The 18,326-nt window shown below is 38.7% G+C and overlaps 5 protein-coding genes and 1 pseudogene across 5 annotated transcripts; all 6 read right to left on the bottom strand.

The window, feature by feature from the left end:
- Positions 1–397: 397 nt before the first annotated feature.
- cldnj (claudin j) lies at positions 398–17,110 on the bottom strand. The gene is made up of 2 exons (XM_086260319.1): positions 17,018–17,110; positions 398–1,039 (listed from the first exon to the last, which is right to left on the bottom strand). The coding sequence occupies exon 2, from the start codon at positions 1,031–1,033 to the stop codon at positions 398–400; it is 636 nt and encodes a 211-aa protein (XP_086116445.1). The 5' UTR covers positions 1,034–1,039; positions 17,018–17,110.
- LOC147315077 (claudin-4-like) lies at positions 3,036–3,679 on the bottom strand (annotated as a pseudogene).
- LOC147315076 (claudin-like protein ZF-A89) lies at positions 6,805–8,007 on the bottom strand. Its single transcript, XM_086262286.1, has one exon. It carries the CDS (start codon positions 7,901–7,903, stop codon positions 7,271–7,273), a length of 633 nt encoding a protein of 210 aa, XP_086118412.1. The 5' UTR covers positions 7,904–8,007; the 3' UTR covers positions 6,805–7,270.
- cldnf (claudin f) lies at positions 8,536–9,875 on the bottom strand. The gene has a single exon (XM_086262284.1). It carries the CDS (start codon positions 9,802–9,804, stop codon positions 9,058–9,060), a length of 747 nt encoding a protein of 248 aa, XP_086118410.1. The 5' UTR covers positions 9,805–9,875; the 3' UTR covers positions 8,536–9,057.
- On the bottom strand, positions 11,465–12,922 carry LOC147315074 (claudin-4-like). Its single transcript, XM_086262285.1, has one exon. The coding sequence runs from the start codon at positions 12,848–12,850 to the stop codon at positions 12,215–12,217; it is 636 nt and encodes a 211-aa protein (XP_086118411.1). The 5' UTR covers positions 12,851–12,922; the 3' UTR covers positions 11,465–12,214.
- Positions 15,118–16,238, bottom strand: LOC147315073 (claudin-4-like). Its single transcript, XM_086262287.1, has one exon. The coding sequence runs from the start codon at positions 16,138–16,140 to the stop codon at positions 15,508–15,510; it is 633 nt and encodes a 210-aa protein (XP_086118413.1). The 5' UTR covers positions 16,141–16,238; the 3' UTR covers positions 15,118–15,507.
- Positions 17,111–18,326: the final 1,216 nt, after the last annotated feature.

The following is an 18,326-nucleotide window of genomic DNA, read 5'->3' as shown; positions in this document are numbered from 1 at the left end:
GAGTTGGGTAAGGAGTGAGGTGTGAAGCAAATGCACTACCTCTACTGGTGCAACCCTGTGCCACTTCAAAATATCTAGAAAAAAAGAAAAGATTTATGTGGTTCAAACAAACTACTGAGTAAATTTTTCATACTTTTAAAGTTGATTTCCATGTGATCAAACATGTATGATTTGACACTAAGACATAAATTATCTAATTATTTTACTTTACTGCCAGAATAGATGGTTATCTTAACAATTGCTTCCATATTTGAATTATTAAATGGCTAATAGGTTTTATCCAAAGAGTTCAAGACTGCAAGTTCAAGGTATTTATTCTAAAGTGATAACATGTTGGTAGTGTATTTTATTCACTCAGACGCACCCTGACATGTGTGTTCAGTCTTCAATCTTATCTTCACACATAGTTCTTGATGGCATAACTGCTACGTGTGGGTGTCTTGGCCAGTGTGTACCCACTAGAGGGGAACCTGTCTCTATGGGGTGGAGAGCTTGTGCACAAAATGGCTCCCCCACAGAACAACAGCCCAGATGTCACAAAACCTATGTATATGGCTGCTCCAAGCTCTCTCTTCATCACCTCAGGGACTCGAGGGTTGTGGAAGTCCCTGATGATGGAGTTGGCTGTCCAAGAAACAGGAACTATAGAGGTGAGAGCTGCCAGGCAGAAGATGGCCCCAGAGCTCATCACCACCCTAGCTTTGATTTGTGGGTGGCCCAGGCAGTTGGTGCAGCGCGCCCCCAGAAGAAAGATAAGGAACGCCAGACATCCCAAAACCAGGCTGATGCAAATAAGGCCACGGGCTGCTTGGAGGTCTGGAGACAGGTCCAGAAGAGCATCGTAGAGCTTACACTGCATCTGACCTGTGTATTCACTGACACAGGTCATCCACAAACCCTCCCAGAACACCTGCATAACCACCAGATGAGTGCCAATGAATGCTGTCACCTTCCACATGGGCAGAGCACAGATCAGAATGGTCCCAGCGACACCGGTCATTGACAGGCTGATGCCAAGCTCCTGCAGACCCATGGAGAACTGCAGGAAACACAGAAGGTTGACAAGAATGAGAAGCTTCGTTTTTATTTGGAATAGATGTTTGCAACATTCTGTCATGTAACATGTACTCATGTAGATGAGGATCATCATACAGATACAGCTTTTAAATTTAAATTATAACTACTTGGAAACTGAAGAAATATGAAGCATTGTATGAAGTTTAAATTTCAAGTTATTTTCTCAAACATTTGAGTTAATAAGTCAAGATTCTGAGAGAGCTGACTTGGAATTTTGAGAGAATTTTTAAAATTAAGGCAAAAAAGCTCTTTTGTATAACAAAAAAATACATAATTTTTTAAGTTATTCATTTTCTACTGGCAAAAACAAGCTTCCACGGTTTCCTGTGTCTTTTATCCGAAAATCATTTTGGGGTTTTCTGGCCTTCTGGCTCACAGTCCACTAGATGGCAGTATTTCACTAAAGACGAACAAACATCTGTTAAGATGATTGCAGTCGACAGACTGTTTCTTGGACTATGATCTATCATCTTATAAATAGCTGTTTCACAATGAACAGGTTCAGAATTCGAGTTGTCACTGCTGAGTTAGTAATAACCTTATTTAAAAAACAAAATGCGCTACGTCTGCTCTCTTTCTTTCCCCTTGCCCCAAACCAGTCACACCCGATTGATGCCCCACCCTGAGCCTGGTTCTGCTGTTCTCCCTTCCTGTTTCAAGGGAGTTTCTCCTTCACCTAGGGGGTTACAGTGTTTTTGCCCTACAATATACAAACTGCTGTTGTGAGTTTGCGCTATATAAGTAAAATTGAGTTAGTATAAAATTTAATTCGATCGGAATCTTTATGGGATGTTGGAGAAGCTGGTATCACCTTTTTGATTTTTTTTTCTTTTAATCTGTGGTGCACATATTTACAACTGAATTTTCTTTAATGTTAAACAATGAGCTGTTAGCGCCCCACACTGCATTGGGTCTGTTAGTAAACTGATAATAAAGTCTATTGATACTAATAGCTATCTTTATTCCTCCGCTGTATCCATATAACCGGAAAGTGCCATTCGGGGGGTGGGCTGTGACCATAAACAGCAGAGAAAGATAGGAACAGCAGTGAGAGGTGTTGTTTTGACCATCATTTGCTATTCACACACTTCCTGAACATCTAGTGATTCGACCCCGCCCACTGTCAGATCAGCAGCCTGATAACATGAGAAAACACTCCTTTTAGACAGGTGCGGCTGAGCACAAACAACATAAGCATTTTAAAGGAAAATCAGTTAAAAGTTATTTTTTTATTCTGAAATACACACAGTGGCACCAGTTTCAACACACGGAAACAGGTTTACACCCTTTCAGATAATACCTTTAAATTTTTGCGGTGCTGAGCAAACGCAGCATGACACAGTGTGATGAATGAAACCACTGAGGGTAAGTCATGGGTTACTAAACTCATCAGCCAACAGCGTTGTTGGTCCCTGAGTCACCATTTTTTTGTTACTTGAGTAGTCGTTACTGGTAAGTACCGGACAAACAGGTTCTCTCCGTGTTTTTTTCACATCACTCCCAGGCCCCTTTTTCAAAAGTATGTAAACAAATATCATCAGAGGAAACAAACACAGAAGCAGAATTATTGTATTATTATTATTATTATTATTATTATTATTATTATTATTATTATTATTATTATTATTATTATTATTATTAATAATAATAATAATAATAATAAAAGTAAGAACTATATATATAATATATTTGATATATATATATATATATTAGTCAGGTGATTGATATATATATATATGTATATATATAATAAAATACATTATACAATAAACTGTCCACGTAAACATGTTTAATGTTTAGGAAACATGTTTAGGAAGCCTCTAGGAAGCTAAAACTGATTCCCTCTTGAGAACAAATGCAATGAACAGATTTCCTTCATTGCATGTTGTCTGTGTGCATGTGCTTTTTCTTTATGTTTCACAACAGCCTTTGTTTATTCAATATTCCCATCAGAATGTTCAAATGTATGTCTTTGGTGTCAGAGATCTGAATGACTCCTTTGTGTTGTTTCCTACAGACTTGTTTAAGAAGTACTTCACAGATGGAGCATTATCTTTCTTAGGAGGGCAGTTGACACAACAGAGCCCCCCTCCTGAGATCAGTAGTCCCCCAGCCAATGTAAAGGGAAGCACCAAGCTCTCTTTTCTAGGCGTCTACTACCATGGGTTTGTAAAAGTCCCTTATGGTGATGCTGGCAGTCCAGGAAACATCAATAGTGCAGAGTAGACCAATGATGATCAGCAGCACAACACCTGTCACTGAGGCCCTATCTTTGGCTCTCTCCTCTGGAATGAAGTTTGTACATTTCCCTCCAGCAGAAGCTGCGAGGAGCCCTGCAATACCTATGATGATGGAAACTACCACCAGAGCACAGGAACTTTGGAGGTCTGGGCTTAAAGCCAGCATGGAGTCGTAGACATACATGTATGCATGCAGCTCATCCAGATGCCCTCCCACATGACCTGCAAAGTTACAATGTTGCTGTCCATGAACACTGTGACCCTCCACATGGGACTGGTGCAGACAAAGAGCACCAAATAAACCAATCCAACCAAAAAAGATCAAGGGCACAGCCTGCCATCTCCAACCCCAGAGAAGCCATTGTCTTCTCGCTCTGAATGTCACTAAAGTGTGTATGAAATCTAATAAAAAGAGGTATAAAAGCGAAGCTATTGTGGGCTCAGAAGCCCTGACAGAGAAGACTGGCTATGCTGGATTCTTTGTGTTTAGGAATATTAAACATTCAGGCTTCTATCATTTTTCAGAAGGACAAGGACTTTGGTAACTGAATGCTTTCCTAATGTTCTGAACATCAAAAACCAAAACAAAATACATTTTTTCAACAAAAACAAAGGATAAAGGTGCAATATGTAAACTCCAAATCTGTAAACTCTGTAAACAGATTTTCAGCCGCAATAGAGCAGGTGGTATTGATTTCGCTTTGTGAGTCAGTGTGTGTCGAAGTGTATGTGCTGTCATGGCGAAATGTGGTCATAGTGAGAACTACCGTAAAAGGAACAAAACACAGACATCCAAGTACTGAGTAAAAGCTTCCGGAAACAAGGAGGGGCTCATTGTTTCTGCTTTGCTCTCATGTTCTCAGGCGTGTTTTCATTTTCAGTATATATTATTTGTAACCCCCATATGAAAAATTGTCTTTATCTGTTTTATACATATATATATTTGTCTTCTCCATTATGTCTGGGGTCTGAGAAAACTTCAGCTTTGTTGTGAAGTGATCCTGTATCTAGCTTGATTCACAATGTCACTGATGAAGGTTTGGATAAATTACTTTTAAATAAATCAATATTGGATGTTAATTAGACAGAACTCTATTTTGTTGTTTAAAATGTGTCCTAATGATCCAAAACCTTAGATGAACGGTGCCAAAGCTTATCTGTTCTCACACACGTTTCTCTAGGAAATGAGACACTGCATCGGTATTTCAGTTTGTTTGACATTTTGAAATGTTGATAAGATTTTGTTTTTCTTATTTTTTGTCTTTTTGTCAAAATGTCACATGTGTTAATTCAATTCTCCTGTCACTGTGCCCTTGATTAAGGCAATTGCTCACATCTGGACTCAATATACTGGCTGTTTGCTCTTCTAAATATTTAGGATGGGTTGAATAAATAGAATAAAATTCCCTGAGAGGATCAGTGAAGTATATCTTAATCCCTCAATCTGAATACTAGTAGTGAGAAATCTATTCAACATAATGCCAACTTGATTTTGTTTTCATAAATATTTCCTTATATTTACATTTGTTCAAATGTCAACTATCTATTTCAAGACTACTATAAGTGTTTTAATGTATAATGGAAGTAGAAACAACACGTTAGAGCACAGGTGTCAAACTCCAGGCCTCGAGGGACGGTGTCCTGCAGGTTTTAGATGTGCTGATCCAACACAGCTGATTTAAATGGCTAAATGACCTCCTCAACATGTCTTGAAGTTCTCCAGAGGCCTGGTAATGAACTAATCACTTGATTCAGGATTGGTGACCCAGGGTGAAATCTAAAACCTGCAGGACGCCGGCCCTCGAGGCCTGGAGTTCGACACCCCTGCGTTAGAGTTTCTGTTAATTGAGTAACCAAAACCTAGTTGTTATTTTTCGTTCGTTCAGAGAAGAAGGCTGTGATGTCAGTGACATGTGACAGAGCTCAGAGTAATCAACCCAGCTGGTTTCAGCAGATTCACTGTCTAACCACACAGAGAAACTCTGGAATGTGATACTAGATAACAATGGACAGACATAACAGGTTGTGTGACTGTAGCGAACACACCCTGAACACCAGGGTTAAAAATGGAATTCAGCAGCTGGGGAACCTTTAAATTGGTTGTAGTTATTCAGTGTGGGTAAAAGATTCACAACACCATCGCTACTGTTGTGCGTTCTAGTATACTTTCTTTGTGCACAGGCTTGATCAGCTGACCTGTGCTGCTGCTTTTGCTGAACTGAGGTTTACTGCTCTTTGTGGATGAAGTGAATTCAACAAGCTACCTTGGGTGATTTCCATCCCCTACACTGACAGCATACTGTTGATACTGTACTTATACACGGCAGTATACAGTTGGTGTGACGTAATCTAAGCATCACAAGCCCATTAAACTTACAATGACCTGAGGCTAGCAAACCTCAGTTTGTTTTGCAGGAAATTTTACTACATGAAAAAAAATCTAATTTATCTAAACACCATAAAAAGATGTAACACCTGATTTTTAATGAGCACATTACATGCTTCATGCCTTACTTTTAAACATAACCTCTCTTCTTTTTGTGCTGACGTGCCTTTCTTACATATTTCTCAATCTGTGGTTATCTCTCATTCTTTTCTCTCCCTGGGAAATGAAACTGTTGTACCTTTATCTAGCAGACACACTGTGTGGCAAACAGTTTGTGTTAGCTGATATTCACTAAATACTTGCATTTAAAAGTTGCACAACATGTTACTCCCTTTATGCGTCTTTTAGCTAGAGACTGAAGTGCTGTGACCATGAGACTGTCACCTGTTTACCATATGGGCAACGATATAAAGACTGGAAATAAATTTTTGGTGGATTATTGCTTTTTAGCACACACGGTTCCACTTTAACCGTTTCAGAGACTAGTGCCATAAATGATACAAGAATTACACATTGAGTAAAAGCGAGTACTGTCAGAAATAATCAAATAACAGATTCTTGAAATTTCTACTTAAGTACAAGTATTTGTACTTTGTTACTTCCCACCTCATGCCTTCCAAAGAGAATCCATTGAATCGATGAATAAATTTTCGCCACTTATCGAGCTTAGTAAAACATAGGTCTCCAAAAACACATCTATGGGCCACCGCTCTACTTCATTTTTTCACTATAGCTTACATTCAAAGCAGAACTAAATGCCTTTTAATTGACATTATTTTTTAACTTGTAGTGTCTTATGGGTGTTATGGGTGTTCTATTTACTCATTGACTAACACACAAAACCAGTTTTATGAAAAGGGCTGGCAGTATTGGTGTGAAACTGGCTAAACTTGTTAAAAGGTGCCACGAAGGAGCATTTAGCTTTTGTTGCCATGAAGGCGGCAACAAAGGCTAAATGTTTTAACTGCTTAGGCTCTGTGTAATGATAAATACATTATTGTCAAGATAAATAGGAAAAAAAGATGAAAAAAAGAAAAACACCTCATTTAAACCAGTAAACAAATTTCTGAGTGATCTAAAAGGACACCAACAAAATTATATAATTAGGTAAAATGTTTTATTACAAATCAGCTCAGTAAACAAAAGCAGTACTTTCATATTGCAGCTGAATAGAGATATTTCTAAATATTGTTTACAACAAATTCATAATATAACTGTAGTACAATACACATTTACTTGCATAGCATCGTTCAAGCACAGGTTTGATTTCCCACAAGACTTCAGAGGATAGTTAGGTTTGATACAAGCTCAGTATAAAATAGTTTCATTCAGTCCAGATTTGGGGCGTGCTGGAAGCTCTGTGATTCACACATCTTTGGACTTTTGATGACTAAGAAACACAACCCTCATGTGTCTACCAAAGAATTCTGAATTTCACAGAAAGTCAGAATAGTTTGTTACCTTAACACAGAAAGTGACATACAAATTGTGGTATAATTAGACAATCAGAATGAAGGAGTGTTACTGAAGAAAATTAAAATAATTTATAGTCCTTCTCAGTAGAATTTCAGACATAGGCTCGGCTGGTGGCTGTGGACCTGGGACCGCCATACTTCACTGGATACTCTGGGCTCTCTCTGGGTGGGCAGGAGCTGCAGAGGAGGGCACCACCCAGGATTAGAAGTGCAGCTGTGCCCCAGCCAATGTAGAGTGCAGCCCCAATCTCTCTCCTCTGGGCACTTATCAGGGTAGGGTTGTAGAAATCTTGGATGATGGAGTTGGCAGACCAGCATACAGGGATGAGAACAAGCACACCAGCACAGATGAAGATAGCTCCAGCAGCAATGGCCACTTTGGCTTTGGATCTTGGTTCCTCCACAAAGTTGGTGCACTTTCCTCCAATAATGCCGACGATAACCCCCATAAAAGAAACCAAGATAGCAATGACCACAAGAGCTCTGGCAGCCTGGAGATCTGGAGAAAGAGCCAGCAGAGAATCATAGATTTTGCACTGCATCTGGCCAGTGCTCTGCATGACACAGCTCATCCATAAACCTTCCCAGATAATCTGCGCCGTCACAATGTTGGCTCCAATGAAGGCGCTGACCCTCCACATAGGCAAGGCACAAGTGACGATGGTCCCCACGAAGCCAATGATTGCCAGGGCAAAGCCCAGCATCTGTCGTCCCATTGACACCATGATGAGGCTTGAGTCCCTTGGAGATGAACGAAGCAAAGGATTTAAAGGTTTCACGAGCACGTCCACTTAGGTTGTGAACTCTAACTAAGACCATGGCACATATAAAGGTGCTTTTGCTCTCTTGAAGGTGGAGTCAAATGATCCTTCCCTCTGACCTGAAACCACTACCAGGAATGATTTACCAGTCCAGCCAGATTCTTCACATTATCTGTACGCAGACTAGACTTAGTTTCGATCAGATGCACGTCAGTATGTAAATGAGGACTGTAAAAATTCCTCATTCCAACAATCCTCTGCACTGGTCAACCATTGGTTGGGCAGGTCACTGGTTTCGGGCTTTACAAACAAACACGGGTGTTAGTTTCAATGGATGTCAAGGCATTCTCTAACAAGATGCCTTCCTACTTTAGGTGTCCTTAGACATAATAGAAATTGATCATAGCTTTGAGTCAATGTATTGTTTTGTATATTTTTATTTTCATTTTTTTAATTTATCAGAAATGCTGTACCAATCGAGTTGATTTTTTCCCAATTTATTTTCCACTCTGTTGATATCACTATCAATATTTTACATTATTATCAAAGATTAAACCGCACTCCTTGTGATTTTTATTTTTATTTTGTGTTGTGGAATCAGACACTAATATCATTTGTTACCTATCAATTTCTTAAAGATTTTAGCAGAAAATTTACGTAGGTGTAGATCTACGGATCTGAACTTATTTTTTTATGTAGATAATTGTTCATGATGTTTTAATAAACAATGACTCCGTAAACAGGCAGGTTACAGGTAAGACAAATGTTTTTATTGAAATTCATATGAAAATGTACAAGATAAAGTGGCAGTTACAGAAAAGAAGCACACTGCTAAATCTGTAGTTCATAACAAGGAAATAAATACATCAGACAGTGACTTCCTTGTGAAAAGCAATGCAATTTTCAGCACACACACAGATTCCTTTTACATCAAAGCTTCACAATCTTAAAGGTAAAAGTATGTGTAGAAGTCTAGTTGTTTTACATCAGTGTATCAGAATAATGCCGTCTGTACATCTGATATTTTCGTGTGATTGTATTTCCCATTGGTCATTTGAAAGTCCAGCAGCTGTCAGGGCAAGGTTTTCAGTCTCTGTCCTTGATCTCTTCCTTCATTTTTATAGATATTGTGAAGCAGGATATGAGGCTGGTGCTGCATATGGCTTGCTGGGAGCATAACCACCTGCGACTGTGTATGGTTGGTTGGATGGTGGAGCATACACACGGCCATATGCAGCTGAGTTTGGTCTTGAATAAGCATACACCGGTTGTTGGTAGCTAGGGTATCCATACATTTGTTTTTGGGGAGGACAGGAGGTGGTTAAGATGATCCCACCAATCAGAAGAAGTATAGTTGAGCCCCATCCAATGTAGATAGCAGATCCAATCTCCCTTTTCTGTGTTGCTACAGTCAAGGGGTTCTGAAAGTCTGAGATGGTGAAAGCTGCAGACCAGCAGACGGGGATTAAGATCAGGATAGCAGAGATAATGATGAGACAGCCACTTATGATCACCACATTTGCCATTGATGCATCTTTTTCCAGGCAGCTGGTACACTTGGCTCCAACAAACGAGATGATAAAGCCAATAAATCCAAAGAGAAGTGAGATGATGACTAGTGCTCGGCCAGCCTGCAGATCAGTCGTCAGGCTCAGGAGAGAGTCATTCAGCTTGCACTGCATCTGTCCAGTACTTTGCATCACACAGTTCATCCACAGACCATCCCATACAATCTGGCCTGTAACAATATTGGCTCCAATGAAAGAGGTAACTCGCCACATGGGGATCCCACAGGCCACTGCCACCCCAATGACGCCTATGAAGCTTATGACCTGACCTGCCGTTTCCTTGCCAATCTTCCCCATTGTCTAGCAGCTTCGTCTACACCAGGAGAGAAAAGTCTTTCGGTGGACAGGTTCAATTGCAGAGTGACACAGCTCTGTTTTTTGCGAGAGAATGTGAAGGAGGAGGGCAGTCCTGTTGTCAGGTGAGTTCCTCTGGCCAAACAAGATTCCTCTGCTTCTAAAGCTGAAGGATTGCCACAGATTTTTTTAAACAGTGCCTGCCTTTTGTTTATAAATAGCACAGTTTCATATGCAGATCTCTTTTCATAATCATTATTGGCCTGTTGGTTAGTAACAATCCCTTATCAACTTTAACGTGCCTGAAACCAGCTTAAACTGTGATGCCCCCTCCCTGCCCTTCACTGGTGATCACACACACACGAATAATTAGCCTAAAGCTCACTCACACACACACACACACACACACACACACACACACACACACACACACACACACACACACACACACACACACAAGGATAATTAGCCTACAGCTGATTAGATAATCAGGCAAACAAAATGTTTATAGTGCTTCCTTTTACAACAAAACAAAACAAAACAAAACACAGTGTCATATGTGGATCTTTTTCTCACAGTGATAATAAGTCTTTTGGATGAAACAATCACTCGTCAAGTTTAAAGTACCTGAAACTGGGATAACCCCTCTCCATCCTTCACACACTCACTAAAACTGAGTAACTTGAAGCTAAATAGATTTTTACTGGAAAATTTGTTTTAAATGTTTAGTTCTAAATTCAGACGGATTTGTGAGCTCAAGGTGGTATGGCCATAAGCTAAAATGAAACACATGGTTTAATTTTATTTATTTTCATCTATTTATTTTGTTTAACACACTCGCCAGTATTTCTTCATTTCATTTATTTAGGGAATAACAAAGCTGACATGCTGCTTCTCTCTGTGGTTCAGTAATTAAATTGTTAGCTGTCATTTTTTAAAATTAAAACTAAAATAAAAGCTTTTGAAAAAACGTGATGAAGTACAAAACAAACACATTTAGACTCACAATGTTTTCTCTGTTGCCTGCCTATAGTTATTTCTCTCATATACTTTATGCCAATCTGACAGGCGATCAAAGGTACATACAGAAACTGGATTATTTGTTTTCGTTTTGATAATAATCACATAAAAGGAATGGGATAAAATACAGCTGACGGTGATACTTTAAAGAAAACCCATAACATCCCATGACCGAGATGTCTGTTGGGTAAAAACAAAGTGCTCACATGTTATACCAGTTACCCGATACTGCTCTACCAACCACTTTCACACTTTCGCTTGTTAGTAGAACACACCTTTTTCTTACGGAGTGATATATGATTTAGGTTTTTATAAAAATTTGAAACTAAAGCTTGTTAACACAACAATGGGTGCGTTTAAGTTATAAAAAAAAATCCTCACTATGTCATATTACAGCTATTGCTCACGTTGATAGTTTTATTATACTATATTTCAGTATTGATCTATGGCATATTTTGAGACAAACTGGCATGCAAAATAGATTATCAGAGTAATGATGTACTTAATCTGCTCTTTAGTTACAGTAGAGGATTGTGTACTTGCCTCACCTTTTGCTTGACTTTCATTTTACTACTCCTCAACATTCACCTGTCTCCATAATATAGTTTATACACTAAAATTTGACCAAAATAAAAATCAAGAATGCAGAACAAACTTCAGTTTATTTGCAGTGCTGAAATGTTACAAGTGATCACCAACAGAAAAATGGAGAGAATTCTCTATTTTCAGGAAAATACATCAAAGGCAAGAAAGAGTGTTTTGCAAAAGAAAACAATTTTAAAGACACATTTCTTGAGTAGCAGTTATATATGTGCTGCTGGTTGTTTAGGTAATATGTGAGAGAAGATATAAATATTAATCAATTTGTCATTGACAGAAAACTGACTTAAAATTTACACCGATCATAATGATGCTACAAATAACAGAAATTCTGAACACAGCTACATTCCATTATAAATTAGACATTACAAAAGCCCCTTTCACAGAATACTTTGGTGTTTAAGGAAAGTATTTTACACCAATCCTTTTGAGAAATCACATAAGGAATAGTACAGCGGTAACAATAATAACATTCCATTTCATGCAGATGTGACAATGAATCAAATGACTCAGTCGCAAAGCCCTGCCGGTACCTCCAAATGGAATGCAGCCATTGTTTATGATATAAGCTTCACATGTTTGGCCAAACAAAACATCCGATGTGGAAAAGATCACCTTGACAACCACACAAAGCATGACCAAACCTCATCGTTCAACAAGCAGTAGTTTTAAGCCATATTTACATTATCTCAAATATGTGGATAATTTATATCTTAGTTTTAAAGCAATCTCCAGTTTGCTACCTTTGCTATTTCTGTGACCTTGAGAGTCCATGTGGAAATGGAATACCACCTTAAACATATTCTCTTGATGTGGAGACTGACTTTCCAGGTGCATATTTGGGCACATAGTGGCGGCGCTCAGATTTAGGTGGGCAGTTCCAGCACAGGAGCCCCCCTCCCATTAAGAGCAACCCAGTAGCGGCCCAGCCAATATACAGTGCAGATCCCAGCTCATATTTCTGGAAATTCATCATCATTGGGTTATAGAAATTGGTGATGACGGCGTTGGCAGACCAACAGACTGGAATGAGACAGAGAAATCCCGAGATGATGAACAGAACCCCAGAACAGATGCAGACTTTTGCTTTGGATCGCTCCTCTTTGATGCAGTTAGTGCATTTTCCACCAGCAACTGACAAGATCAGTCCAAAGACTCCAACAAGGATCGCGATGATAATCATGGCACGAGCAGCCTGTAGGTCAGATTCCAAAGCCAGCATCGAGTCATACACCTTGCACTGCATCTGGCCTGTACTTTGCACCACACAGTCCATCCACAAGCCCTTCCAGAAGGTTTGAGCTGTGACGATGTTGGCACCAATAAAAGCACTGACCTTCCACATGGGTAAGCCGCATGCTGTGATCTCCAAGAGCCAGCCAACTATAGCCATTGTTATACCAGTGATCTGAATCCCCTGAGAAACCATCTTGTTGTCTTAATTTCTCCAACATTAAGGTCAAAAAGAGTGCAGAGGAAATGCTGTAAGCTTGTGCTTAAAGTTTGTTGTGTGAAATAAAAGAGACACAGACATAAGGGAATGCGAAACCACAGTCGTCAACTGCCATTGGCCAGATGAGTTTACACACAAACAGACCTAGTGACCTTCATTATTGCTGACCAGCCAGAAATCCAGAGTTTCAAGGTTGGATAAAAAAATGAAAAAGCAAACAACAATAATTTTTTGCTTCTGTGGTTTCTTTTATTTCTTTTTAATTTTTTGGGTTGCAATAGCAAGGACATTTGGTGTAAAAATATGCTGAAAATGCAGAATCAAATATGCTAAGCCACGCTACGCTGTTTAAAACCTATTTATTTTCTCTGACTTTTAAAAGAATATTCTTGGTTTATCATTGTGCAAGCAGAGTCTTATTTATTTCTATTATTGTTTAATTATGTTTCTAATGTCTTTATTCGGGCACTTTTAATTGTATGTATATTTTTTATGGCCTCTAAACACTTTGGTCAGTTGATTTAAATATGCTATAAATGTCAGGGTCTTTCTGTCTGGGATCCAGAGTTTTGAGTTTTGGGAATATTTAAGTTTTCTTTAGTTTTAGTCGGTATTGTTGATATTTAGATTTCTGTTATTTCTTAGTGTTTATTTTGATTTACTTGAGTTGGCCTTGATTTGCTTACAACTGATACAAGTTCCTTTTGGTGCTAATTCATGCCTTTAGTTCTGTGTTCCTGTTCCAAAGGTCTTAAGGTTTATTCTGTGTTTTGGGGGTTTATGACTTTCTTTTGGTTTTGAGATTGGATTTATGTTCGAGCTCCATGTTAGCTTTACTTTCCTTGTGATATTGAAATCTGTGTTTTTACTGCTTGAATTTGGCTATAGGGTTTTAATCCTCTTTTGTGTTCCCATTCTGTTCCTGCTGTCTTGTATTTATCTCCTGTCTCTGGGACAAGTTCATATGTTTGAGTGTGTTAGCAATTTCCTGTTTTATTTGATGGTCTCTTGTCAAAAACTTACAGAAGTCCAGTCGCTTCTTTTTCAAGCTCCTTGGAATATCATGATCTGGATGACTGAGAACCTACACAGACATTATGCTAAATGTTTAAATCTTTAATCAGATAAGTGACTAACCTTGTTCATTTATACTATACTGATGTATTGAAGGTTCAGGTTTAACAGATTTTTTAAGGTTAAAATGCTACCGTTTGACTGTTGAAACAGTTTTTTTGTCTCACTCAGCAGTCAGACAAAAAACTGCAAGATGTGATATCTTCTTTGCAGCAAGAGGCAGTGTTGGCCAAGTAATTACTCAGATAGGGAGCGCTTCACTAAAGAGTCACTCAGAGGAAGCAGTTTTGGAGGGAAAAGGAGTGCCTTATTTTCCTAGAATACAGTGCTGTGAAAAATATTTGCCCCCTTTCTGATTTCTTATTTTTTGCACATTTTTCACACTTAAATTGGGCAAACAGTTTGTGCCCTGAAGCACGAGTAAAACTGGGTTATGCAGAAGGCCAATGATAAGAAACTCAGTAAGTTGTCCTATCGACGGCTAAACAAACCGCGTTTGCTTTTTTCCCTTAATAAGTGAAACCAATTTTGAAAACTACTTTTGTAGTTACTTGAGTTTTTTGACTATTAGTAAAATTTATTTGATGATCTGAAACATGATGATCTGAAAGTGTGACAAATATGCAAAAACCAATGAATCAGGGGCAAATACTTTTTCACGGTATTGTACTGTTCTTTTTAAAGTACATTATGGAAATCTTTAAGCTGCTCATGCATCTACTAAAGAATTTTTACATAAAAATTAGTCATGTTTCCTAGTAGTGATTTGATAAATATGTATCTTATATATATCTACTAATCCATCCATCCATTCGCTTCCGCTTATCCTTTTCAGGGTCGCGGGGGGCGCTGGAGCCTATCCCAACTATCTACTAATCTTTTTTTTTTTTAAAAATATGTGCTTAGATATATTATATTTAATTATATTACAATATATTTAATAATTATATTGTTTTCTGATTTGTATAAGTTTTATCTGCTTGGACTCTTTTTTGGCCAACAAAAAAGAAACACTGATTTAGTTCTATAAACTAAAATATGGTTATGGGTGGTAACACCTCTGTTGTAAGACAGAGGTGTTACCTCATATCCTCTTTTATAAGACTTCATTTAAACTTAACATTATACAGTTTTAATAAATAAAAAAAAGGATAAACTCACAAAATATGTTGGTTGAGCAGTGCTTAAAACGCATCTTTATTTACAGTTTAAAAACGTCTATGAATAAAAAACACACTGAACACACATGAAATGTTATGCAAAAAGATACAAATGGATAATATCAAAGGAAAATGAATGAATGAAAAATACAACAAATCCAAGTAGCATGATGAACTTTACAGCATTTTGTGACTCCACCGTATGGGACATTGTGTGCACCACGCCCAGTTTTGGGTGCGGTGGGCTTTTTTTCTTAGCAATTTTCAAACAAGCACGATAGAAATATTGAAATATTTAAAGTGTCAACATGAATCAATCAATAAGACCACAACGCATTTGATTCATGTCTTTTTTTTAGTCTCTTGGCTTTCTCAGCTTTTCCTTTTCCTTGTTTCTCCTCAAACGTAGCCCTTGTTTGCAGCTGGAGCAGATGAACGGGGAGCTGAGTACTTGGCAGAGTAGTTATCCTTGGGAGGACAGTTGGCACAGAGGAATGCACCACCGATGATGAGGAGGCCTCCTGCTCCCCAGCCAATGAACAGAGAAGCTCCCAGTTCCTTCTTCTGAGAAGCAATTAACATTGGACTGTAGAATTCCTGTATGACGGCGTTTGCTGTCCAGCACACTGGGACAAGGCACAAAACACCTGCAATGATGAAGACCACTCCAGCTGCAATGCCAATTTTGGTTTTTGAGCTCTCATCCTCCACACAGTTGGTGCATTTCCCTCCAGCCATGGCCAGTAGGATGCCAATGACACCAAGCAGGATCGCGATGATAGTAAGGGCTCGAGCAGCCTGGAGGTCTGAAGACAGGGCCAGCATTGAATCATAAACTTTGCACTGCATCTGGCCTGTGCTCTGGACTACACAGGTCATCCAGATGCCTTCCCATGTAGTTTGAGCTGTGACAATGTTCTGGCCGATGAAGGCTGTAACTTTCCACTGAGGTAAAGCACAGATAACAATGACCCCAATCCATCCAATAATGCACAGGGCAGTGCCCAGCATCTGAAAGCCAGCCGAAACCATATTTCCTCAGAAAATTTCTTGCAGTATTTCAAAAAATGTCCAGAAAGTTAGTCTTGCTTGAAAGATCCCCAAGTGTAAATGTTTGAATAAGTCTGGAACGGGCCTTTTTTATACTTAACTGAGGAGGGGCTTGACACATGCAAAGTTACACAGAGCTGTGACGTCCTTACGGTTCTCATCCCTAATCTCAACCCCAAACGTGTATCATCATGTCAGTTTTGGTCTCAGTTGGGTAATCGTTGCAGGTGGAAAAGCTACCTTATGACTCACGGGTGTGGCAGAAGCATTGCCCATAGAAGATATTTTTTGTCCCATGTTTTTTGATGTGTTGCAGTAACAATGACTGAAACTACTTTACTGTTGTGAAGTAACAATCATGCATATGTAAAATGTCAGGTTTTGAGGAACTATGAAAAAAAAAGCTTCTCCAACTGGTTCCTAAATATACAGATCGAATTGTTATACTTTTTTGTAGTATAGTTAACCTTTTTTTTGATTAACTATACAAGTCAGGATAACAGATCCACTGAAAACAAGTTATTTCTGAAATTCAATAATGCCTCAGTCTAGAGAAAGAAAATCCTGACTGTCCAAATAATATAAACTAATATTAATAATACTTAATCTGAATTGAATAGTTGTTTAAATGTACATTAGCTGACTCTCATAAACTTTACACTGTGCAGGTGCACTCACACCATTCTTATCATTCACTGAAAGCACACATGCCCTGCTTGTCAGCAAATGTAAAGAGAATGCTATTTCATGCTGAAATGAATGAAAAAGAATGATAGATTTGTTGTCAACCTCCTTTACAGCCTCAAGAAAATAATTTATATTAGTTAGCATGAAAAGAGTAAAAAGGTTTAAAGCTGACCTTGCAGTGATGTCAGTCCTTAAATACTTGCAGCTCTTACAGGATGTCCTCAGAGAGAATGTATATTTTGCAGTCCAGATCCCACTTGACTTACAGATAGTTTTCCACAGTATTCTGAAGACATCAGGGTTGAGATGTTAGAGAAATAGCAAACACCAGGAACAGTGATTTCAGGTGACAGACTATTACTAAAAGAGGGAATAGTGAGTGGGGGCTAAGGGAGGTAGAGGGAGAATCAGATTGTCCCCGAAATGAATAGAGGCAGTGTTTTAGAGCCAGAACTGCGGTAAGGACCATAATACCTCTATTTTTTCCAAGGTAGGATCATTAAAGGTACTTGAGCCTGGCTATGGAGATTAGGTTCCAGACACAAGGAGGCTGGGAGGAATTTTCACAATTAAGACTCTGAGGAGAGATTTTTCAGGGCCAGATTACTCCTGATAGGCCTTATGCTGCAATCATTTACCTCATGACTCCTCGTGTCAAACTCGTGGGTAATAAGAAAATATTCACATACATGTAAGATCATTTTAACATTCAGATGGTGAACAAAATTTAAATGTAACTGTTAAAAAATGTTACTTAAAAAACTGCCAAGACATGCAATCAAGTAATTAAACTGTGCTTAAAAAGCATAACAATGCGTAAGTATCCCTGCAAAAGCCAACAGTACAAATTTTGATACAACAGGTAAGAGACTTGAATGCTTGAGCTGTGGGAAAATGACAAAGGGAGTTGTCTGGAACAAGCTCAGACTTCACAGTAACGGCTGCCTTTGGTTGTTATTCAGTTGCCCAACCCTTTAGTCAAACTTGAAGGGTTACGATGCAAAGAAATAAACAAAATAAAACTGCAGATGAGGGATTGTGTGTTATTTTATATGCTGTAAGGCCCATAAGCTTTGTATGTAAAACCTACCTGACCTATTTAATAGTTTTTGCACCTGTTTATAAGTTATAAGTTGTCATATGCTCAAGGTATCTTCTTGTATATGAGATCAATGTTTTGTTACTGGTTCCTATGGAAAAAGTTAGATTTTCTGATGTAAGGGAAATTGTTATACTGTCTAGGATTTTCATCAGATAAAACTGTGGTTTGCTTGTATCTGTATGATATCATCACTGGGGGCTGCGTGCCAGTTGCTCAGGTAGCGTCACAGTTTCAGTGGATGATGTCATGCGGCGGCTGTGTGAAGGCAAGAGAGGACCCAAATGCACGGCTCTAGACACACGGGGATGAACTCAAAGGCCGGTCTTTATTAACAGGAACATAAGAAGTCATACAAAACTATACTGGGAGCAACTAAAAG

The sequence above is a fragment of the Aulonocara sp. 'chitande type north' Nkhata Bay genome, linkage group LG14 (assembly GCF_057382095.1).
Source record: "Aulonocara sp. 'chitande type north' Nkhata Bay isolate Kocher_YH1m ecotype deep benthic linkage group LG14, A_spYH_male_GT1.1, whole genome shotgun sequence".
NCBI lineage: Eukaryota > Metazoa > Chordata > Actinopteri > Cichliformes > Cichlidae > Aulonocara > Aulonocara sp. 'chitande type north' Nkhata Bay.
The sequence above is the reverse complement of the archived record's forward strand: the minus strand, read 5'-3'. Positions and strand labels throughout refer to the sequence as shown.

What these genes read in the sequence shown, in the direction of transcription:
- cldnj (XM_086260319.1), bottom strand. Translation starts at nt 1,033, where the DNA reads ATGGGTCTGCAGGAGCTTGGCATCAGCCTGTCAATGACCGGTGTCGCT.
- LOC147315076 (XM_086262286.1), bottom strand. Translation starts at nt 7,903, where the DNA reads ATGGTGTCAATGGGACGACAGATGCTGGGCTTTGCCCTGGCAATCATT.
- cldnf (XM_086262284.1), bottom strand. Translation starts at nt 9,804, where the DNA reads ATGGGGAAGATTGGCAAGGAAACGGCAGGTCAGGTCATAAGCTTCATA.
- LOC147315074 (XM_086262285.1), bottom strand. Translation starts at nt 12,850, where the DNA reads ATGGTTTCTCAGGGGATTCAGATCACTGGTATAACAATGGCTATAGTT.
- LOC147315073 (XM_086262287.1), bottom strand. Translation starts at nt 16,140, where the DNA reads ATGGTTTCGGCTGGCTTTCAGATGCTGGGCACTGCCCTGTGCATTATT.